The 24387-nt window shown below is 42.4% G+C and overlaps 1 protein-coding gene across 1 annotated transcript; it reads right to left on the reverse strand.

Annotated features, from left to right (window-relative positions):
• On the reverse strand, window positions 1–24192 carry spint2 (serine peptidase inhibitor, Kunitz type, 2). The gene is made up of 7 exons (XM_064974363.1): window positions 23272–24192; window positions 21458–21628; window positions 10690–10755; window positions 8710–8790; window positions 4412–4582; window positions 3675–3716; window positions 1–1067 (listed from the first exon to the last, which is right to left on the reverse strand). Exons 1-7 carry the CDS (start codon window positions 23690–23692, stop codon window positions 871–873), a joined length of 1149 nt encoding a protein of 382 aa, XP_064830435.1. The 5' UTR covers window positions 23693–24192; the 3' UTR covers window positions 1–870.
• Between the last annotated feature and the right edge of the window lie 195 nt (window positions 24193–24387).

A 24387-nucleotide genomic window follows, 5' to 3' on the forward strand; every position in this document is an offset into this window, starting at 1 on the left:
TAAAGTACCAGTCCTTTATTAAACGGTTAGTAGTTAATACAGAGGAAGCAGTGTTGACATCATCCGGCTCACTGCTGCAGAGTTACAGGTAGAACAGGAAATCCCACAATAAGCTACTGAACATTTACATTCTATATGGAGGAGATAAGTGTCTGGTATTAGTGTAAGTCATGAAAATAACAGTTGTTGTCATGTTTAAGATTTAAATTATGTGCACCTCTTAAATTGTAAGTAAAATGTTAACTACATATGTTATTTGTTCATTAAATTGACTTTAAAAAAAAGGCAATCTTGCCACTGAATATAGGGTGTACAAAATAACATCACAGTAAACAGTGTAGCAGCGCCGTTCATTAACTCAAGTTTACAAAAGCTTCTCTCTTTTTTTTAAAAAACGCATTCAGGCGAGGTTTCCCCCAGACCCATTGATGTGCCTAACCCTGGACTAAAAATCATTTTAAAAATGGAGATTCTCAATTGAGTTTGTTTTACTCCATGATTAGGCTTAATCTGTGTCCGGGAGACGGCAGTTTCAGCCTTTATAATTAAATAAACAAGAAGTAAATGACAGCAGCAGAAATTCACTATGATCTGAAAATGTCAAGCATAGGTCTAAATCACTCACTAAACCCCAAAAAACACCCATCAGGTGTGCCTGTATTAGCAATGCACGTATCACTGTATCTATGTCATTAGTACAGTGGCTATTTGGACAAAAATACACAATTAGACAACTTCCCATCATATCTGAATACATCCCTTGACAACCAACAGATGCAGGCATTCCGGGTCAGTGATATTTGTGGAATGGAAAGTGACAGTGGAGTAAGGCGACTGTGGCGCCATGGAGCCACACAGGAGCAGGCTCCCTCATGGTGCGGTGCCCACTTTTGGGAGCGCTTCCTCGGGCAGCTGCTCCTCAAACAGCTGCTCGTAGGGCAGCAGGTCCTCCTTGTCACCGAGGCGGCGGTGGCCACGTTGCAGCTTGGAGCGCCAGATGGTGATAAGGATCAGACCCATCAGGATCAGAGCTGAACTCACAGCCAGCATGGCCACCAGGAAGACCCCTGGAGGGGAAGGATGGATGCATTTACTTTAAGTACTCTCCCCTATGCATTTACTTTAAGTACACTCCCCTATGCATTTACTTTAAGTACTCTCCCCTATGCATTTACTTTAAGTACTCTCCCTATGCATTTACTTTAAGTACTCTCCCCTATGCATTTACTTTAAGTACTCTCCCTATGCATTTACTTTAAGTACTCTCCCCTATGCATTTACTTTAAGTACTCTCCCCTATGCATTTACTTTAAGTACTCTCCCCTATGCATTTACTTTAAGTACTCTCCCCTATGCATTTACTTTAAGTACTCTCCCCTATGCATTTACTTTAAGTACTCTCCCCTATGCATTTACTTTAAGTACTCTCCCCTATGCATTTACTTTAAGTACTCTCCCCTATGCATTTATTTGGACAGGAAAGTTTAAGCTTAAATTTGGCTCTATACTCCTTGAGAGCAAAATGTTTCATATGGAGGCAATAGTACATTACTTGTATTTGAGGGTATTTTCATAAATATGTTGTACTGTTTAGAAATAACTATCATCTCATCCCCCCCATTTGAAGGTGCTATAAGTATTTGGACAAATTGAATTACATGTGTATTAAAGTAATCAAAAGTGTAGTATTTGGTCCCAGCTTGACTCTACAAACTTGTAGTTTTTTGGGGTTGTGTTGGTGATGAGTTACTTACTGTTAGTCAGAAAATATGTTACTAAACACTGCTGCATTTATGTGGATGCTACAATAACTACGGATAATTTTGAATAATGAGAAACTTACAAAAGGCACAAAGATCATAGCCCCAAAAGTGCTAACCTCCCCTGTTATTGGCAATGGTGAAAGGTAAGGGGTATGGTCTTTGTGCCTTGTAAGTTTCCCATCATTATTCACGATTCATTCATAATTAGCCGTAATCATGGTAGCATAGACAATAACGTTAGTTTTCAGAAACATACATAAGTGTGCTTTTTGAAAGCAAAGCACAACTTAAGAAACTGTTGATAATTATACACTTGTTGTATTCTGCTGTAGCACATGTAGCGCCAAAACCGTAAAAGCTAAACACCAAAACAATGTCCAGACTGCCACTGGTCAGGTAGCTTGACAATCATTTTGATACCACTATTACTTTGCACACAACAACCATATTTGCATAAACCCCAATGCATCAATGGCAATAGACTTGAATGGAAATAATTCCGGTAGTAACCAGTCTTCCACCGTTTAAGACTGAATTGCATTTCTAATTTTAAAACGTGCAGACCGGTCTGAAATAAGTTGCTTGTATACAGCTTTTTGCTGAGAATCAGTTTGTGCCATCATTGTGCTACAAAACTTTGCATCTGCACTGTTCAAGTAAATTTGTTGAACATTTTCAGTGGAAATTGTTCAAACTAGTCCATGTGCATAGAAGTGTGTAGTTAGTTTAACTTTGCAATCATTGGTTTTTGATTGACATATATTTTAAAGTGAAATGGGAGGCTCAGCATCACTCTTACCTTGGAGTTGTCCAAATGCAGACAGGGGGGGGCAAAAATAAATACATAGTGCTTTCATTTCTAAACAGTAAACCTTCCTCATAAAATGGTGACATTCTGACTGTACTGTCACTGAAACATTGGATCTCAAATCCAAAATGCTGGAGTATAGAGCCAAATTAAAAAAAGTTGGAGCTTCAAACTGCTCTTTCCAGGACAAACTGACCAGGTGAATCCAGGTAAAAGCCATGATACCTTGACATTGAATCCCCTTCAATCAATCAGTGTAGATTAAAGGGGAGGCGACAGGTTAAATATGGATCTTTAAGCCTTGAGACATGGATTGTGTATGTGTGTGCGCCATTCGGAGACTGAATGTGCAAGAAAAGATTCAAGTGCCTTTGAACAGGGTATGGTTGTAGGTGCCAGGAGCACCAGTTTGTGTCAAGAATTGCAACGCTGCTGGGTTTCACACGCAACAGTTTCTCGTGTGTATCAAGAATGGTTCACCACCCAAAGGACATCCAGCATCCCTGTGGAATGATTTGACACCTTGTAGAGTCCATGCCCCGACAAATTGAGGCTGTTCTGAGGGCAAAGGGGGGGAGCAACTCAATTAGGAAAGTGTTCGAGTTCCAAATGTTTTGTACACTCAGTGTATCTTTCAGTTGTTCGTGATTACTTTGGTTTCACGTCACGTTACCTATAACAGTCTCATTTATCAATGAGATCTATGCAGTGGCTTGTGCACTCAGATTTGAATGTTAGGAGTTTGATCCCCAGACGAGTCACACCAAAGACTAAAAATGGCACCTGATCCATCTCTGCTTGGCACTCGGGATTAAGAAGATAGATTGTCAGTAATGCCCTTTGATAAACTAACCTTCTTTCCAGGGGGTGTACTCGTACCTCAAGCTGCCTCTGGCTCCTGCTCCTTGTGCAAGCCATTCCGGCTCGCACAAGCCAATCCGGCTCGCACAAGCCAAGTTCATATGCCACCCCAAAACAAACTTTAGATCAAAACCTCTCCTGAAGCTGTATTCAGAACTGTTAAGTTTTGCCATATCACACCCACTGGAACACAACACTTTAAACCTCACCGCTAACCTAGAACCTAAGGAAGGTTAGCTTACCTGGTGTCACGCGGTTATGGCCATTGTGTTGCCCTTGCTCACCTGTGAAAATTATGGAATCAGAAAAGAGAAAATCACTATAGCCACCACAAAAGAAATTATCAAATGAACAATTCAACACGTTAGAAACACCTTTGGCAGCAACGATTACAGCTGTGAGTCTTCTTGGGTAAGTCGAAATGCTTTGCACACCTGGATTGCACAATACATGGCAATTATTATTTTCCAAATCCTTCAAGCTCTGTCAAGGTGTTTGGGATGATGGCTAGACAGCAATTCAAGTAGTGTCAGATTTTTTTAAAAGCAGAATTGAAAAACTTTGCCACTCAGGAACATTCACTGTCTTCTTGGTAAACAACTCCAGTGTAGATTTGGTATTGTGTTGTAGATGATTGTCCTGCTGAAATGTGAATTACTCTCCCAGTGTCTGGTGTAAAGCAGATTTTCCCTGTCATGCCTCAAAATAAAGCGTCAGTTACTGTGTTGGATTTGTCCCAAACGAAAAAAAGTGTCAACCCCCATTATTTCACACGAGAGTCCATGTAACTTGTGATTTGCTAAGCCATATTTAACCCTTCAGTTAGGCTTGCCCTTTTAATACATGTATTATTGCAACTACTCTGTTTACATTTGCAGAATTTTATTTTTCACTGACCTATGGAGCATTGTGTTGATCAATGACAAAACTAAATCCATTTTAATCCCACTAACGCAACAAAATGGAAAACAATTCTTACCGTGCTCTCCAGTGCACCGGGCCATGCATTCGTCCAGTGTGCCGTAGCGGTTGCCGTTTCCCTGGCAGCCACCGTAGATGAAAGACTGGCAGGAGCTAGTGCTGGGGTCAAAGTAGAACAGATTGAAGGCAGCGCGGCAAGGGCCCGAGTCCGAGGGCACCATGCAAGCATCTGTGGAAGACAGGAAGACCAGAGGACAAATCAGAACTGATCTCAGAAGTGGGGCGCTGGCGCGCATGAAGTAGAAGCGTTCATATCTCTGACACAAATTTTGAAAGTTCACCCCTCAAAAAAAACACATTGTTTAGTATGTTCCCGAGGCACAACTAGCAGTGAAATATGGCAACGAAAACCCAACAGACCAGCTAACGCAAAGTTGACAAAGTCCCAGCAAGCAGAAGCTAGCGCCATTCAGTACCGACTACAACTCTCCAGATACCCAGCAACAAGATCCTGACACTTATTTTTTATTTACAGATCGTCTGGGGCATAATACTCAAACATATTTTACAAGCAAAGCATGTGTTTAGTGAGTCCACCAGATCAGATGCAGTAGGTATGACCAGGGATTCTTTAAAAGCCATGAATTAGACCACTTCCTGTCCTGCTAAGCATTCAAAAATGCAACGAGTACTTTTGGGTGTCAGGGAAAATGGAGTAAAAAGTACAATATTTTCTTCAGGAATGTAGTGGAGTAAATATAAAATACAGATTCCCCCAAAAACAACTTAAGTAGTACTTTAAACTATTTTTTACAACACTGCTCATCAGGTGCCAAGCCACACACCATAATTACAAGGGTAAATCACTTTCAGGAAAAGGAGCTCATTATACAACAGGGAGCAATGGAATACAAAAAGGTCAAAAGTTTCTCATCTTCCCCAACTACATCATGGAGGTGATTGAGCAACAGCACACATTCTGCTACTTGACTCCCTGCTGTGATGCAGACCATGAGAGGCAGAGGTGAAATACAAGCCTGCATTTTAAATCACAACGCCATGACAGAAGCCTTCACCAAGCTCGAAGATGTTGCAAGATACGTGTCAAAACTACAGCAAATCCCCTGGCCACAAATGTCTGGAATGTTGACTGAGCAAACAGTGGATTTTGTGTTTATTCATAAAAGAGGCAATGTATACAAATAAAAAAATGTCCAACACCCGCGGAGAGGGCTGTTAAGTCCGACTGTTGCTAGCGTAGTATTGGTCTGTTCTAGCCATCATGCACAGCAGTCCTCGTTTTATGTGAGATGGGGAGAACAATGCTTCATTTGGAGAAGTAGTGGGGAGGGTGGGTTTCTCTGGCGTCCATTACGGTGTTGTTGTTTTCTGCTGCCAGACAGCGGCATCAGATCCAACTGGATTTCTCAAGTTTATCAATCACCCTTATCTTCCAAGGCAAGAGGTGTTGCTATTCTCTATTGTAAAAACAGCTATTTTTATCCCTTGTCCACAGACCCAGACGGTAGGTACAACATTAACTCTCTCGGGTCACCCCATTGAATTTCTAATGGCACAAACATTGACGACCCACATTTCTCTCCTAATGTTGTTTGATTTACTCCCAGATCTTAGTCCCACTAATTGGAGGCGATTTTACAGACTCTACAAAATTTCACCCATGTCCAGATACTAAATAATCTAAACAAATCCAGGAATCTAGTGGACATCTGAAGAGACTGCAACATCCCACAGACAGACTGCTCATTCTACTCGGTCTTTTTCTAGAATCGACTCCATCTTGATACCCAAAAAGTGCTCAATTCAAAATACCATAGATTCTTAAGTGACCACAGTCCAATTACATTGTCCCTCTTCCAAAACAGAATTACAGTTGGAGTTTTAACCATTCCTTGCTCACAGACCAAGCATTCATTCATTGACTGCATGACTGTTAAATTGGACGAGTTTCTCAGACTAATGACACGGGAGTGGTATCTGATTCTACACTATGGGAAACGTTAAACGGTTATGAGGTCATTATTTCATGTGAGTGACTGAAACAGGGAATCGCATGATAGAAAAATAACTCCCAGCTTTGGAGACAACCAGAACTTCAGGTAGACTACAACAATATTTTGATATTAAAATATTAACAGTTCTATTATTGGTTCTCAGGTCAGTAAAGCTAAAAAAAAAGTATGAACTAGGGGACAAACCGGAAAGGTAGCTCGCTAGACGACTAAAGGATGCACAGGCAAATCGAGCAATCCGTAAAAATCAGGTCTAAGGCTTGCTGACAGATCCTAAGAGATAAACTGCTTCAAATAATTTCTGTTATATATTTCCAGAGCCGATGCATCAGCCTGCCAAAACTTCATAGCGGCCATAAATAATAATAGAACTCAAATTTCACAATAGAATAAATAATTGAGGCAATAAAAGCTCTCCCACCTGGAAAGGCTGCAGACCCTGATGGTTTCGGCTGTGAATTTTATAAAACATTCAGTGAAGCCCTCACTCCCCTCTTACTCGGGATGTTAACTGATTCAACAGAAAATTACATTTTTGCTGAAGTCATTGTAAGAAGCCAATATTTGCCTTGTTAACGGTAACAGATCCCGGAAATTTTAGACCGATAGCATTGCTTAATTTAGATTTTTTTTTAAACGTATCAACAAAGTACTTGTAATAGGTTACACAAACATGCAGCCATTACTCATACAGATCAGACAGGGTTTTATCCCCGGCAGGTTATTGTTCTAATGTGCGCAGGCTGCTTAACATTCTATACGCAAATCATGGGGAAAGCGCCAAGACGGCTATTATATCGCTAGATGGTCAAAAAGCGTTAGACCAAATAGAATGGTCACACATGCTCGAAGCGCTCACTAGGTTTGGATTTGGCGACTCCTTTATCACCTGGGTCAAAATGCTCTGCCTGCCCAACAGCGACAAATCCGGCCCTTTGAACTACATAGATCTGTCCAGCAGGGTTTCCCACTGAGCGGTCTGCTGTCGCCCTTGAACCCCTAGCTATACAAATATCGTTATATGCAGACGATGACACAGCCTCTGTCCCTAACCGACGAGATGTAATTCAATTAATTTGGCTAACTGTCTGGCTATTCATTAAAATGGGAGAAAATGTGATCTCAGATAATATTACAGCAAGTGGTCCAGAGGATACCATTTAAAGTGGTGCATGACAACTTCACTTACCGTAGACTAAAAATACCTAGAATCCCAAAGCTCATCTTCAAGCTTAACAATGAGCTGATTGCACAGCTACAACACAAGAGGTGGATACTTGCCTCTTCCTATGATGGGGTGCATTAATACCATTAAAAAGGGGTTCTCTTCTAATGTGCCTTTATCTTCTCCAGAATCTTCCAATTTCTCTTACCTATTAATTTATGCCTTTGGACTCGACAAAATCTTGTCATTTGTCTGGGGTTACAAAACCCATCATATTTGTAAAGCCAACATGCAAATGCTTAAGGAAAGAGGCAGTTTAGGCCTACTCATCTTTAAGCATTACTACTGGGCTGCAAATCATTATTTTGTTCCATCTCGGTTAGGGATGCACGATACAGTGGGGCAAAAAAGTATTTAGTCAAGTTCTCCCACTTTCATCATAGGTACACTTCAACTTTTGACAGACAAAATGAGAAAAAAAAATCCAGAAAACCACATTGTAGGGTTTTTAATGAATTTATTCGCAAATTATGGTGGAAAATAAGTATTTGGTCAATAACAAAAAGTTCAGTACTTTGTTATATACCCTTTATTGGCAATGACAGAGGTCAAACGTTTTCTGTAAGTCTTCAAGGTTTTCACATACTGTTGCTGGTATTTTGGCCCATTCCTCCATGCAGATCTCCTCTAGAGCAGTAATGTTGCTGGGCAACACGGACTTTCAACCCCCCCCAGCTCCGTAGATGACTAGCAGAAATGCTTAACACCATTAACTTGGAAAATGTGTTTTTCCCCCAGGATTAAATCCAGCAGATTTCTCAAGACGTGGTATCAGTCTGACTGAATACTGACTAGGAACGCTTAGTTGTTGTAAGTCATTGTTGCTCTATTCTTGTCCCATGTCTTGCTTAAGCAATACTTCATTGGTTTGTTATTTGTGTGTGCTAAAGTGCACAAGGAAATACTTTAAAATAAAACTGATCTCAAACCTGCAGGCCTCAACTTGAAAAAGGCTATTACATCTGGAAGGACGTTTGAGACAGATCCCAGAACAGCTAACTACACCGTGCAGGGAGAATGTTTTACATAGAACCTCAACCTTAAGGAACCAGCCAAAAGCCATACTGCAGAAAAAAAGAAAAAAGTAAATCCAGTTACCTTTATATTCAATGCTCTTGTGATCTGTAGGTTTGTCAGCATCAGATCCTTTCCTTCCCTTAGAGCCAGCGATGACAGCCACTGGAAAGATAAGTAAATGTAAGAGAGGGGTTGCTGTGTGGGAAGGCCTGTTGGGGTTTGTTGGAGGTGAGAAGTGTCAGTTAACAATGGGAGGAGCTGAGCGAGTGGGAATCAGTAGGTGGGACTGTGTGTGTAAGATATATAAATAAAATGGAAATTGAATTTAAACTGAAGGCAATATTCACCCAAGGTTTAAATGACAAAATACAATTTAGGAATTCAAATGATTAAATGTGTGCATTAGAAAATAAAACATGGGATTAAAATAGAATCTGTTGGCAATGAAATTGGTCCATACATAAGACTGTTAAACTAGGTGTCAAGTTTGTTTAATAAAAATGTGCAATAAGCATTTAACACAATAAGGTAGGCCACTTGATTTCAACATCTGAACAGGCTAGCATGCTGTTTAAACAGTTGGAGACAGACAGAAGGGTGTGTTCTTAACAATTTCAACTGTAGCCTTGGTAGCTAGCAAATATTTAAATCTAAAGATTAGCTGGCTACTCACTATCACATGGGCTTTTGCTTGAGAGTTTATGAGACCGGTGTTTTCTATAACGCCTGCTCTAAGTAGTGAGTGTGCATTATGAATGGTCTGGTGGTTTCTATAACGCCTGCTCTAAGTAGTGAGTGTGCATTATGAATGGTCTGGTGGTTTCTATAACGCCTGCTCTAAGTAGTGAGTGTGCATTATGAATGGTCTGGTGGTTTCTATAACGCCTGCTCTAAGTAGTGAGTGTGCATTATGAATGGTCTGGTGTTTTCTATAACGCCTGCTCTAAGTAGTGAGTGTGCATTATGAATGGTCTGGTGGTTTCTATAACGCCTGCTCTAAGTAGTGAGTGTGCATTATGAATGGTCTGGTGTTTTCTATAACGCCTGCTCTAAGTAGTGAGTGTGCATTATGAATGGTCTGGTGTTTTCTATAACGCCTGCTCTAAGTAGTGAGTGTGCATTATGAATGGTCTGGTGTTTTCTATAACGCCTGCTCTAAGTAGTGAGTGTGCATTATGAATGGTCTGGTGGTTTTTGTTGTTGTTTTTTTATCCTCCAAGTGCCTTGCAGGCTGTCAGGTGCCTTTTATTGAGGAGTGGCTTCAGTCCGGCCACACTACCATAAAGTCCTGGTAGGTGGAGTGCTGCAAAGATGGGAGAACCATACAGAAAGACAACCATCTTCACAGAGGAGCCCCCTCCCTCCCTTTACGGACAACTCCTTGGACCTCATAGCTTGGTTTTTGCTCCGACATGCACTGCCAACTGTGGGACCTTATATAGACAGGTGTGTGTCTTTCCAAATCATGTCCAGTCAATTGAATTTACCACAGGTGGACTCCAATCAAGTTGTAGAAAAATCTCCAAGACGATCAATGGAAACAGGATGCACCGGAGCGCAATTTCAAGTCTCATAGCAAAGGGTCTGAATACTTATGTAATTAAAGGTATATCTGTTTGTTTTCACTTTGTCATTATGGGGTAGAGGGTAGCTTGATGAGGAAGTGTATTTATGCATTTTAGAATAAGGCTGTAATGGAACAAAATGTGGAAAAAGTCAAGTGTTTGGAATCATTTCCCGAATGCACTGTATCGGGATTCCTAACATGACCCATGACTTGAAGTGTGTTAGACAAACACAGATAAGCAGAGCTGTACATATTACGGAAGGACTGAGGAATGGGGAACTGTTAGCCGATTTATCTAGAACCCCCTCAGGTCTCACGAGTAGCCGACATTGTACACAGTCAAGTTGTGTTTTAATGTTGAGGATCATGACAGTTTGCCTTTTAAAAAGCAAACACCATCCAAGAGATGCTGTATGATATTACCAGTTTTACGACAGCTAAAAGAAAGCGTTTAAAATAGGTGGGGATGGTAAATAGTACTACGCATGTGTTACCTCGATCATCGGCAGTCATAGCCATTCTTCTCTGCATGGGCGAGTCCTTGGACAGCAGCACAGTACCTGTTGAGAAAGTGATGGTCCATGAAAACCATTAACTGAAAAGCACATTGACCCACGGTTTAGCCTTACTGTAAAACGGTGTATCGATTGATAAATGACTAATACATGGGAAAAGCAAGGTTTCCTTTCGACAGCTGTGGCTTCTTCCTGTTAATATTAGCAACAAACAGCTGTTCATGAAACATATTACAACCCAGGGAAAAAAAAGTAATAGTGGAATAGAGTGCAATTTGTATTCTTTAAAAATATATCCTGAATTACAGCCATTTCCCGTCTAAGCAAGCAGCCAGCAAGAATGCAGACTTACTGACTCTACATGGAACAATGTGGACTCTCTTGTTGGGCACTTCTGGTAAAAGGACCCATGAGAACCAACATGTTAAGTTTATAGGAGCATGTAATACACACACACACACTCTTAGGCTGGAGTTATTAACTCCTTTGGGACAGTATTGAGTAGCTTGGATAAAAAGGTGCCCAGAGTAAACTGCCTGCTACTCAAGCCCAAAAACTAGAATATGAATATAATTAGTACATTTTGATAGAAAACACTGAAGTTTCTAAAACTGTTTGAACGATGTCAGAGTATAACAGAACTCACATGGCAAGCAAAAACCAGAGAAACAAAATCTAACGAGGAAGTGGGAAATCTGAGGTTTGGAGTTTTTCAAGTCTTTGCCTATTCAATATACAGTGTCTATGGGGTCATATTGCACTTCAAGGTTTCCAATAGATGTCAGTCTTTAGAACCTTGTTTGAGGCTTCCACTGTGAAGGGGGAGAGAAAGAGAGCTGTTTGACTGAGAGGTCTGGCAGAGTGGCATGAGCTGATCAGGGCCAACCGCACCAGCATATGGTCTCACAAGGGGTCTGAGGATCTCATCTCGGTACCTAATGGCAGTCAGGCTACCTCTGGCGAGCACATGGAGGGCGGTGCGGCCCCCCAAAGAAATGCCACCCCACACCACGACTGACCCACCACCAAACCGGTCATGCCGGAGGATGGTGCATGCAGTAGAACGTTCTCCACGGCGTCTCCAGACTGTCATATGTGCTCAGTGTGAACCTGCTTTCATCTATGAAGAGCACAGGGCGCCAGTGGCAAATTTGCCAATCTTGGTGTTCTCTGGCAAATGAAAAACGTCCTGCACGGTGTTGGGCTGTAAGCACAACCCCCACCTGTGGACATCGGGCCCTCATACCACCCTCATGGAGTCTGTTTCTGACCGTTTGAGCAGACACATGCACATTTGTGGCCTGCTGGAGGTCATTTTGCAGGGCTCTGGCAGTGCTCCTCCTTGCAAAGGCAGAGGTAGCGGTCCTGCTGCTGGGTTTTTGCCCTCCTATGGCCTCCTCCACATCTCCTGATGTACTGGCCTGTCTTCTGGACACTACGCTGACAGACACAGCAAACCTTCTTGCCACAGCTCGCATTGAAGTTCCATCCTGGACGAGCTGCACTACCTGAGCCACTTGTGTGGGTTGAAGACTCAGTCTCATGCTACCACTAGAGTGAAAGCACCACCAGCATTCAAAAGTGACCAAAACATCAGCCAGGAAGCATAGGAACTGAGAAGTGGTCTGTGGTTACCACCTGCAGAACCACTCCTTTATTGGGGGTGTCTTGCTAATTGCCTATAATTTCCACCTGTTGTCTATTCCATTTGCACAACAGCATGTGACATTTATTGTCAATCAGTGTTGCTTCCTAAGTGGACAGTTAGATTTCACAGAAGTGTGATTGACTTGGAGTTACATTGTGTTGTTTAAGTGTCCTTTTATTTTTTTGAGCAGTGTATGATGGACTTTATCGAACAAAACAAACATTTATTGTGGAACTGGGATTCCTGGGAGTGCATTACGATGAAGATCAAATCGAATATTTAACGCCATCTCTGACTTCTCATACCTCTACTTGGTGGTTGGATATTTGTGACTAGGTGCTGACCTAACATAATCGCAATCGTGCCCCACTTCCTAGCATTCTTCTCGCCAATTTCCAGTCTCTTGACAACAAGGTTGATGAAATCCGAGCAAGGGTAGCATTCCAGAGGGACATCAGAGACTAACGTTCTTTGCTTCACGGAAACATGGCTCACTGGAGAGACGCTCTCGGATGCGGTGCAGCCAGCGGGTTTCTCCACACATCGCGCCGACAGAAACAAACACCTTTCTGGTAAGAAGAGTGGTGGGGGCGTATGCCTTATGGCTAACGAGACGTGGTGTGATCACAGAAACATACAGGAACTCAAATCCTTCTGTTCACCTGATTTAGAATTCCTCACAATCAAATGTAGACCGCATTATCTACCAAGAGAATTCTCTTCGATTATAATCACAGCCGTATATATTCCCCCCCAAGCAGACACATCGATGGCTCTGAACTAACTTTAGTTGACTCTTTGCAAACTGGAATCGATACATCCTGAGGCTGCATTCATTGTTGCTGGGGATTTTAACAAGGCTAATCTGAAAACAAGACTCCCTAAAATGTATCAGCATATCGATTGCGCCACCAGGGCTGGCAAAACCTTGGATCACTGTTATTCTAACTTCCGCGACGCATATAAGGCCCTGCCCCGCCCCCCTTTTGGAAAAGCTGACCACGACTCTATTTTGTTGATCCTTGCATACAGAAAGAAACTAAAACAAGAAGCTCCCACGCTGAGGTCTGTCCAACGCTGGTCCGACCAAGCTGATTCCACACTCCAAGACTGCTTCCATCACGTGGACTGGGACATGTTTCGTATTGCATCAGGCAACAACATTGACAAATACGCTGATTCGGTGTGCGAGTTCATTAGAACGTGCGTTGAAGATGACGTTCCCATAGCAACGATTAAAACATTCCCTAACCAGAAATCGTGGATTGATGGCAGCATTCGCGTGAAACTGAAAGCGCGAACCACTGCTTTTAATCAGAGCAAGGTGACTGGTAACATGACCGAATACAAACAGTGCAGCTATTCCCTCTGTAAGGCTATCAAACAAGCTAAGCGTCAGTATAGAGACAAAGTAGAATCTCAATTCAACGGCTCAGACACAAGAGGTATGTGGCAGGGTCTACAGTCAATCACGGACTACAAGATGAAATCCAGCTCAGTCACAGACCAGGATGTCTTGCTTCCAGGCAGACTAAATAACTTTTTTGCCCGCTTTGAGGACAATACAGCGCCACTGACACGACCTGCAACGGAAACATGCGGTCTCTCCTTCACTGCAGCTGAGGTGAGTAAAACATTTAAACGTGTTAACCCTCGCAAGGCTGCAGGCCCAGACGGCATCCCCAGCCGCGCCCTCAGAGCATGCGCAGACCAGCTGGCTGGTGTGTTTACGGACATATTCAATCAATCCCTATACCAGTCTGCTGTTCCCACATGCTTCAAGAGGGCCACCATTGTTCCTGTTCCCAAGAAAGCTAAGTTAACTGAGCTAAACGACTACCGCCCCGTAGCACTCACTTCCGTCATCATGAAGTGCTTTGAGAGACTAGTCAAGGACCATATCACCTCCACCCTACCTGACACCCTAGACCCACTCCAATTTGCTTACTGCCCAAATAGGTCCACAGACGACGCAATCAACCACACTGCACACTGCCCTAACCCATCTGGACAAGAGGAATACCTATGTGAGAATGCTGTTCATCGACTACAGCTCGGCATTTAACACCATAGTACCCTCCAAGCTCGTCATCAAGCTCGAGACCCTGGGTCTCGACCCCCGCCCTGTGCAACTGGGTACTGGACTTCCTGACGGGCCGCCCCCAGGTGGTGAGTGTAGGCAACATCTCCACCCCGCTGATCCTCAACACTGGGGCCCCACAAGGGTGCGTTCTGAGCCCTCTCCTGTACTCCCTGTTCACCCACGACTGCGCGGCAACGCACGCCTCCAACTCAAATCATCAAGTTTGCGGACGACACAACAGTGGTAGGCTTGATTACCAACAACGACGAGACGGACTACAGGGAGGAGGTGAGGGCCCTCGGAGTGTGGTGTCAGGACAATAATCTCACACTCAACGTCAACAAAACTAAGGAGATGATTGTGGACTTCAGAAAACAGCAGAGGGAACACCCCCTATCCACATCGATGGAACAGTAGTGGAGAGGGTAGTAAGTTAAGTTCCTCGGCATACACATTACAGACAAACTAAATTTGTCCACCCACACAGACAGCATCGTGAAGAAGGCGCAATAGCGCCTCTTCAACCTCAGGAGGCTGAAGAAATTCGGCTTGTCACCAAAAACTTCTACAGATGCACAATCGAGAGCATCCTGGCGGGCTGTATCACCGCCTGGTACGGCAACTGCTCCGCCCACAACCGTAAGGCTCTCCAGAGGGTAGTGAGGTCTGCACAACGTATCACCGGGGGCAAACTACCTGCCCTCCAGGACACCTACACCACCCAATGTTACAGGAAGGCCATAAAGATCATCAAGGACAACACCCACCCGAGCCACTGCCTGTTCACCCCGCTATCATCCAGAAGGAGAGGTCAGTACAGGTGCATCAAAGCTGGGACCGAGAGACTGAAAAACAGCTTCTATCTCAAGGCCATCACACTGTTAAACAGCAACCACTAACATTATTACTGCATTGTCGGAACTGGAAGCACAAGCATTTCGCTACACTCGCATTAACATCTGCTAACCATGTGTATGTGACAAATAAAATTTGATGTGTGCTTTCGCCGGAAAGCGTTTTTTGAAATCTGACGCGGTGGTTGCATTAAGGAGAAGTTGATCTATTTCCATGCATAACACTTGTATCTTTAATCAATGTTGATTTCTGTAATTTGATGTGGTTCTCTGCACTTTCACCAGATGTTTGTTTGAGACACAGCATTTCTGATCATAACACCAATTTCAAATGAGGTTTTTGGACATAAAGACTAACTTCATCGAACAAACTACATTTATTGTGTCACGTGAAGTCCTGTGAGTGCCTCCTGATGAAGATCAAAGGTTAGTGATTAATTTAAAATTGCTATTTCAGATTTTTGTAAGCCCTCTCCTTGGCTGGAAAATGGCTGTATGGTTTTCTGTGACTAGGCGCTGACCTAACATAATCGTTTGGTGTGCTTTCGCCGTAAAGCCTATTTGAAATTGGACACTGTGGCTGGATTTACAAGAAGTTTCTTTAAAATTGTGTAAAATAATTGTGTTTGAGGAATGTTAATTATGGGATTTCTGTTGTTTTGAATTTGGTGCCCTGCAATTTCACTGGCTGTTGGCGAGGTGGGACGCTACCGTCCCACATATCCCAGAAGTTAAAACTCGTTTTTCAACCTCATCAAATATATTGTTAACAAACTATAATTTTGGCAAGTCGGTTAGGACATCTACTTTGTGCATGACACATGTAATTTTTCCAACAATTGTTTAAAGACAGATTATTTCACTGTATCACAATTCCAGTGGGCTAGAAGTTAATACATTAAGTAGACTGTGCCTTTAAACATCTTGGAAAATTCCAGAAAATGATGTCATGGCTTTAAAAGCTTCTGATGGGCTAATTGACATAATTGGAGTCCATTGGAGGTGTACCTGTGGATTTATTTCAAGGTCTACCTTCAAACGCAGTGCTTCTTTGCTCGACAGCATGGGAAAATCAAAAGAAAAATCAGCCAAGATCTCAAAAAAACAAAAAACAAATTGTAGACCTCCACAAGTCAGGTTCATACTTGGGAGCAAATTCCAAATGCCTGAAGGTACCACGTTCATCTGTACAAACAATAGTATGCAAGTATAAACACCATGGGACCACGCAGCCGTCATACTGCTCAGGAAGGAGGTCTGTTCTGTCTCCTAGAGATGAACGTACTTTGGTGCGAAAAGTGCCAATCAATCCCAGAACAGCAGCAAAGGACCTTGTGAAGATGCTGGTAGAAACAGGTACAAAAGTATCTATATCCACAGTAAAATGAGTCCTATATCGACATAACCTGAAAGGCAGCTCAGCAAGGAAGTCACTGCTCCAAAACCGCCATAAAAAGCCAGACTACGGATTGCAAATGCACATGGGGACAAAGATTGTACTTTTTGGAATAATGTCCTCTGGTCTGAAAACAAAAACAGACCCGTTTGGCAATAAGGACCATTGTTCTGTTTGGAGGGAAAAGGGGGATGATTGCAAGCCGAAGAACACCATCCCAACCGTGAAGCACGGGGTGGCAGCATCATGTTGTGGGGGTGCTTTGCTGCAGTTCACAAAATAGATGGCATCATGAGGCAAGAAAATTGTGTGGATATATCAAAAGCAACATCACAAGACAGTCAGGAAGTTAAAGCGTGGTCGCAAATGGGTCTTCCAAATGGACAATGACCCCAAGCATACTTCCAAAGTTGTGGCAAAGTGGCTTAAGGACAACAAAGTCGAGGTACTGGAGTGGCCATCACAAAATTTGTGGGCAGAACGGAAAAGCATGTGCGAGCAAGAAGGCCTACAAACCCGACTCAGTTCCGCCAGCTCTGTCAGGAGGAATGGGCCAAAACACCCAACTTATTGTGGGAAGCTTGTGGGAGGCTACCTGAAATATTTGACCCAAGTTAAACTTCTGACCCACTGGGAATGTGAAGAAAGAAATCAAAACTGAAATAAAATCACTATTATTCTAACATTTCACATCCTTAAAATAAACTGGTGATCCTAACTGACCTAAAACAGGGCATTTTTACTAGGGTTAAATGTCAAGAATTGTGAAAAACTGAGTTTAAATGTATTTAGCTAAGGTGTATGTAAACTTCAACGGTTATATAAATAATATATATATATATATATCTCTCTCATCTCATCTCATCTCATCTCATCTGGTTTGCGCTTAGTGGGACTACAATTTGTTTAACAGGACAATTACCCAAAAACACCTCAAGGCTGTGTAAGGGCTATTTGACTAAGGAGAGATGGTGTTCTGCATCAGATGACCTGTCCGCCACAATTCCTACCTCAACCCAATTGAGATGGTTTGGGATGAGTTGGACCGAAGAGTGAAGGATAAACAGCCAACAAGTGCACAGCATGTGTGTGAACTCCTTCAATACTGATGAAAAAAGCATACCGGGTGAAGCTGGTTGAGAGAATGCCTTGATGACAGCTTTGCACACTCTTGGCAAAGGGTGGCTACTTTGAAGAATCAAAAATACATTTTGGTTTTACACTATTTTGCTTACTACATGTGTTATTTATAGTGGTCTTCACTATTATTCTACAATGTAGAATAAGTAAAAAGAAAATAACCCTAGAATGAGTAGGTGTTCAAACATTTGACTGGTACTGTATACATTTGCTCCAATTGCAAGAGCCTGACCATGAACAGTTTATTATGGAATGGATACTAGACTGTGGTGCACGGCTCAGGCCAAACCTCATCGTACAGAGGTCACTTAACCGGTTTGGCATTGGGTAAGCTGAAACAATCATAACACTATCTATGCACACGACACACCCATAACAAACACCCTACACCTCAAAGGGATGGTGTAAAAACTAACTAGCTTAGCAGTAGAGACTCAAGTTAAAATGGTCATGGTTCTGTTTTTACAGATCCAACAGCCTTTAAATGACCCGTTTGAGTTAAATTTACTTTGTTAGGTATAATTATATTTTCTGTAGCATAGTAGGAAACAGAGACAGTAGTTGGACTAGTAGCCTGCTGGACTGATATGCCAGACTTAAGGATGCTGCCAGGATCCTAGTGTAGGGAGTGTGTGCCTGAACACAAGCCACAGATTCATTTTTGCCCGTCTCCCCATGGGGAGCACTGTGGTGGAGGTTACTGTGGTTAGAGTGGGCCACTTTGTTAAACAGTAGATTGCCATGTCAAGAGGCTTAATGCACTGTATGACCACTGACAAGGTGTGTGACCTAAAAAGGAGATACTTTGACTATTAAAAAAATGTTTAAAAAAGACAAAGAATTAGATTTCAGTTTAAAATGCATACCAAACATACCATTGATTTTCTAAATTTTACAAACCATGCTACGCTATGCACAAGGACCAGGTAATCTCCACAGAAACTTTTACAAAAGCACACCTAGAGGAAGAACTGTGCAGACAGTTTGTAATAGGATAAAACAGCGGGTGATTTTACCGTAATTCTGTTACGAAACATTGCATCTGCACAATTTCACTCTCTTGTAAATGTGTTCATTTTGCATAGAGTTGTATGGTTTGCTACACTTTGAAATCAAATGTTTTTTTGTTTGGCATATATTTTAAGTGAGAACTCAAGAGTCTCAGCGTAATTACTCTACAGCAGGGATGGGCAACTGGCGGCACACCTGCGGATCAAGTAATCAAAATATTTATATTGGGGGAACTCAGTCGGGGTCTCAACTGCCATCTGCCCAGTACAGTTAAAACTTGGATTTATAAGTGAACAACAATCCTACAGTGTGCCAGTGACCATTTGCCCACTGACATCGGATACGACACGAACTGCTGTCAGGACAAGACCCTGGTGAAGACAACAAGCCCGCAGATAAAGTTCCCTGAGACGGTTTCTGACAGTTTGTGCAGAAATCCTTTGTTTCTGCAAACCTACAGTTTCATCAGCTGCCCGAGTAGCTGGTCTCAAACTCTCTCTCAGGTGAAGCAGCCAGATGTGGAGGCCAGTTGGACATACTGCCAAATTCTCTAAAAAGACTTGAGGCGGTTATGGTGGAGAAATTAACATTCAATTCTCTGGAAATAGGACTGGTGGACATTCCTGCAGTCAACATGCCAATTACAAGCTCCTGTAACTTGAGACATCTGTGGCATTGTGTTGTGTGACAACTGCACATTTTAAAAGTGGATTTTTATTGTCCACAGCACCAGGTGCACCTGTGTAATGATCAGCTTCTTGTTATGTAACATGTCAGGTGGATGGATTATCTTGGCATGGTAGAAATGCTCACTAACAGGGATGTAAAATAGTGCACAAAATGAGAGAAACACTTGTGCATATTGAACAGTTCTGGGATATTATGTCAGCTGATGTAACCAACACTTTACATTTTTTGTTCAGTGTAGAATACACAAGGCGCCATGTCGAAGTTAGGTTGTGCATCAGTGTTTCTGTAGTTGTGTCAGTCACTCATTTAGCCCATGATGAGTTCAGGTTTTTTGTGGCCCCCACCCCCATCAGTTGCCCATCCCTACAGCACAGAAACAATAGAACCGGTACGGATTGTTATGAAAAACCTAAATAACAATGGGGTGTGGACCAAGACGCACACAAGAGAGTTAGTTAAACCTGCTGAAAAGACGTTGACACAAATCGTTCTGTGTTTTGTCAGTTTTAGTCGAGACAAAACGCTGACTGCCCAATCCAGTTTAGGAGTTATGACTTTGGGAGATGAAAAAAAAAACGCACATTAAATAATGATCAACACACAAGCCGGGGCTGGGGGAAATGTGAGACGTTGAGACAAAAAATTAGAAATAGGTAGTCCTACTTATCGAGAAAACAAAGACTTTTAACCCAGGGCATTTCCACAGTAACAGATTTACGCTGAAGACTGACTGTTCACTTTCAAATCTCAAACCATTGATATAAAAACCATACAACTATGCACCATGACTAATTTGAAAAAATGTACACAGTGTATATAAACTCAGCAAAAAAAAAAAAAAATCCTCACTGCCAACTGTGTTTATTTTCAGCAAACTTCACATGTGTAAATATTTGTATGAACATAACAAGATTCTACAACTGAGACAAACTGAACAAGTTCCACAGCCATGTGACTAACAGTGATGGCATAACATGTTCCTGAACAAAGGGGGGGGGTCAAAATCAAAACTAACAGTCAGTATCTAGTGTGACCACCAGCACTGCAGTACTTAATGCAGCATCTCCTCCTCATGGACTGCACCAGTTCATGCTGTGAGATGTTAACCCACTCTTCCACCAAGTCACCTGCAAGTTCCCGGACATTTATGGGGGGGGGGGGCATGCCTAATGCACGTTCACGCAGATGAGCAGGGACCCTGGGCATCTTTCTTTTGGTGTTTTTCAGAGTCAGTAGAAAGGCCTCTTTAGTGTGCTAAGTTTTCATAACTGTGACCTTAATTGCCTACCGTCTGTAAGCTGTTAGTGTCTTAACGACCGTTCCACAGGTACATGTTCATTAATTGTTTATGGTTCATTGAACAAGCATGAGAAACCGTGTTTAACCCTTTACAATGAAGATCTGTGAAGCTATTTAAATGTGTACGAATTCTTTTTGAAATGCAGGGTCCTGAAAAAGGGAAGTTTCTTTTTTTGCTGAGAGATTATATATCTATATTCACTGGAAGAACTGCAGATGCAAAGAATTACAGTAAAATCTCCCTTGTTTTTTTTCTGTTAACAAACTTAGTATGTGCACAGTTCTTCCTGTCAATATGCTTTTGTAAAATGTATACATTTGAAAGTAAAAAAAAAGTATTTGTGTAATTCTATCACCATGGAATTTGCCCCCCAGCAGTCCCTGCTGAAGGTTGTTAGTAACGTGAGACTTCCCTCCCGCTGTTACTTAGTTTACAGAAGGACGTGACCTTGTGTTACAGCTGGCCCTGTCCCACCCCCTCAGGCTGCCTGTGTTGACTTAAGGACACAGCCGAATTCCACTGACAAGACTTCGGCAGTGACGCCATGGCTGGGCCAACAGAGAAACCACAGATCCACAAGTATTCACCCCAAAAATAGAAAATCAACTAGGTAGAACAATCATACCTGTCACCCCACTACAAGCCCCCTCACATTCCTCCTGACTGTGAAAGTTGTTGCCGTTGCCGTTGCAGCCGCCATAGATGAACAGCTTGCAGGACTGGTTGGTGACGTCATAGTAGTATTTGGGGAAGGCAGCGCGGCAGGAACCCACTACCATGGGCATGCGGCACTTATCTGTGGGAAGAGGAAAGGGCAGACGAGAGGTTAACACTGAAGCGGGTCACGATAAGCTCAATTCACAAGGAAACCTATCAGTTGTCGGGTAAATTACATGCTTAAACAAAAAGGGGGCCATTTTTATACTCCGTAGCAATCGGGAACTACATCAGTCAAGATGAAAATATGATTAACACCAATACAAAAATAGTATACGTGCAAATAAATGTATGATGAGGGCCTAGTTGTCAAAGAAACGCACCTTTCTAGGAGGAGAGTTAGAAGTCAGACTGTAGCTCTCTCCGGCCTTTATTTCCCAATGATTTACATACCGAGTGAAACCATGAGTTGGAATGGGTAAACAAAACGTGACAAAAGAGCAGAGACGGAGTTTCTCCACCACACCTATTACACCAATCAATCTTATCTTGCACATGCAAACTGGGCTGACTTGTTGGCCCAGTCTCGTGCCCCATTCAAAACAACTGGGAAATGCGAAGTCGAACATCTCTTGACCCCCGACTTCAGTGCGTTCAAGACAGCTTCTCTAACTCTGAGTTTCCAACCTGAAGATCACTGACGTCACAATACTTGAGCAAAAGTACTCGGTTTCAAATATACTTAAGTATCAAAAGAAAATGTAATTGCCAAAATATACTTAAGTATAAATCACTTCTATTAGGCAATCCAAACGGCACAATTTTCTCACCAACACTCAGACATCGTTTACAAATGAAGCATTTGTGTTTCGTCCGCCAGATCAGAGGCCGTAGGGATGACCTCTTGATAAAAGTGTGTGAATTGGACCATTTCCCTGTCCTGTTAAGCATTCAAAATGTTACGAATACTTTTGGGTGTCAGGGAAAAATGTATGGAGTAAGAAGTACATCATTTTCTATAGGAATGTAGTGATGTAAAAGTAGTCAAATATAAAATACTAAAGTAAAGTACAGATACTCCAAAACATTACTTACAAAGTACTTTCAAGTAGTTTTACTTGAGTACTTTACACCACTGGAATAACTTGGGTGATGTTGACAAACAAGAAACACCCTGTGTACTCCAGAATAGGAGTCAATAACCCTGGCACAGGTAAACCACTTTCCTCATTTCTCCACTTCATAAACCGCACCCGACTTGGTTACGAATGTCTGACAATGTGCAAAGCAGTGGATGGCATGCGAGATGCAAAGACAGCACCATTGATCGCTCTAGAGCTAACGTGAATCAAATCCAGAATAATAAAGCACTGGTCGCCACTGAGATAATGTGTATAGGAAGAAGTAAATAAAAGAGACAATACTGTATAAAACTTGAGTGGTGGTCCATATGACATTTTATCACTTTAGCCTTTCAGGCAGTTTAAAGTCCAGTTCAAATCAAATGTCCAGAGTGCTTAACTTGCACTAGAACTCCTTAGCTCAATAAAAATAAATTGCAAAACAAGGACAGAGCTGGGGAATGGTAATCTGTCACATGACCCCAATTTGTAAAGCATATTGCCCCCCCCCCCCAAAAAAATAAAAAAATAAAATAAAATAAAAATAGGCCATATTATTTGACAAAGTGCTGATATAGCCTTGCCTACTTAGCTAAAGCAGTCCCTATTAGTGCCAATGACGCCCCTGAATAGTAATTGCCCTAAAGACCAATATGCCTACCTGTCGAGTTGACTTCCCTGGGCACACCAGCTTCACTAATATCGTCCACTTCGATGTTTGTAGTCTTTGGATGAGAGTTTTTGCGGAAGACCTTGAACTGTGTATCGGACTGTAAGACGCAGACGTCCTTTCCATCTTTCATGCAGTTGACGAGAAAACACTCCGATGGTCCATCCGCTGAGGCTCCAACCAAAGCGAGCTGGCAGTCCTGGTAGCCGCAGCAAGCTTCCTTACACCCCATGCTGTCTGATATCTCCGGCAGGTGAGCCAAATAGCTGGCTCCAGCGTCAAGAGATTTTGGGTCAAGACCTTGGTCGGGGTCTACATCCCAAGCGCATCCTTGTTTCTCTTCGCCCAACTGACCGCGGACCAGTACCGCGAGCAGTGCAAACAATACACCACTACTCCACACCTGTTTCATTGTTGTTGTTTTTCTTCCGCGAAAGCCTTCGTCAAAGTAAATAACAGTCTTCCAAATAATATTTTCTCGATCGAAGTAGCAATTCGTCTTAGATTATTAGATGCTGTAGGCGAAACTACTTCCCTGTTGAAACGACCTCCTTTTGTTGTCTTGAATATACCGTAGTTAGAGACAGGTGCTCTTTACCCCGCCCACGGAATAAGGCGAGGCCATGTTCAATTGACAAACGTTTTCGAACTTTGCAGATAGAGAAATGTCACGAAAAGAGCCAATGTGTTCTACATACCATGTGTATATCTGAACGTTCCAACCCGTTCCGTCCGGCTGAGGCGCACCAAGCGGCCTTTTGGGCGTGAAGTTAGGTTAAACGTTTTCAAAAGTTCCATCTTCTGTGTTCTTTTTCATGACATTCAGATGTATCAGATATTTACTTTGTTAGGCCTTCGGATTCGTTCAGTTTAATCACTCATTTAGTTATGCTGTTGTAGACACAGACGCTGTACCTGAGTACACAGGTTGTCTTCATTGCCTTCTCAGAAAAGTGAATCCATTTTATTTTGATACCACAAGATGGCACCATTACCCTTCTGCCATAAAGATATCCAGTGTACGTGGTAAATCAACCAATTAGAGCGCAGGCAAGAGCAACAACAAAGTACGAGAAATACCAGACTGGGCAAGTTGATTTAAATTCT

This window comes from Oncorhynchus masou, chromosome 9 (genome assembly GCF_036934945.1).
Source record: "Oncorhynchus masou masou isolate Uvic2021 chromosome 9, UVic_Omas_1.1, whole genome shotgun sequence".
Taxonomy (NCBI): Eukaryota; Metazoa; Chordata; class Actinopteri; order Salmoniformes; family Salmonidae; genus Oncorhynchus; species Oncorhynchus masou.

Bases quoted from the DNA above. Each gene is read 5' to 3' on its own strand.
- spint2 (XM_064974363.1), bottom strand. From the start codon at position 23,692: ATGAAACAGGTGTGGAGTAGTGGTGTATTGTTTGCACTGCTCGCGGTA. The intron at 10,756-21,457 runs GTATGATTGTTC...CTTTCTCAACAG, and splicing joins GGCTTGTAGTGGGGTGACAG to GTACTGTGCTGCTGTCCAAG. The intron at 8,791-10,689 runs GTAACACATGCG...TTATCTTTCCAG, and splicing joins TATGACTGCCGATGATCGAG to TGGCTGTCATCGCTGGCTCT.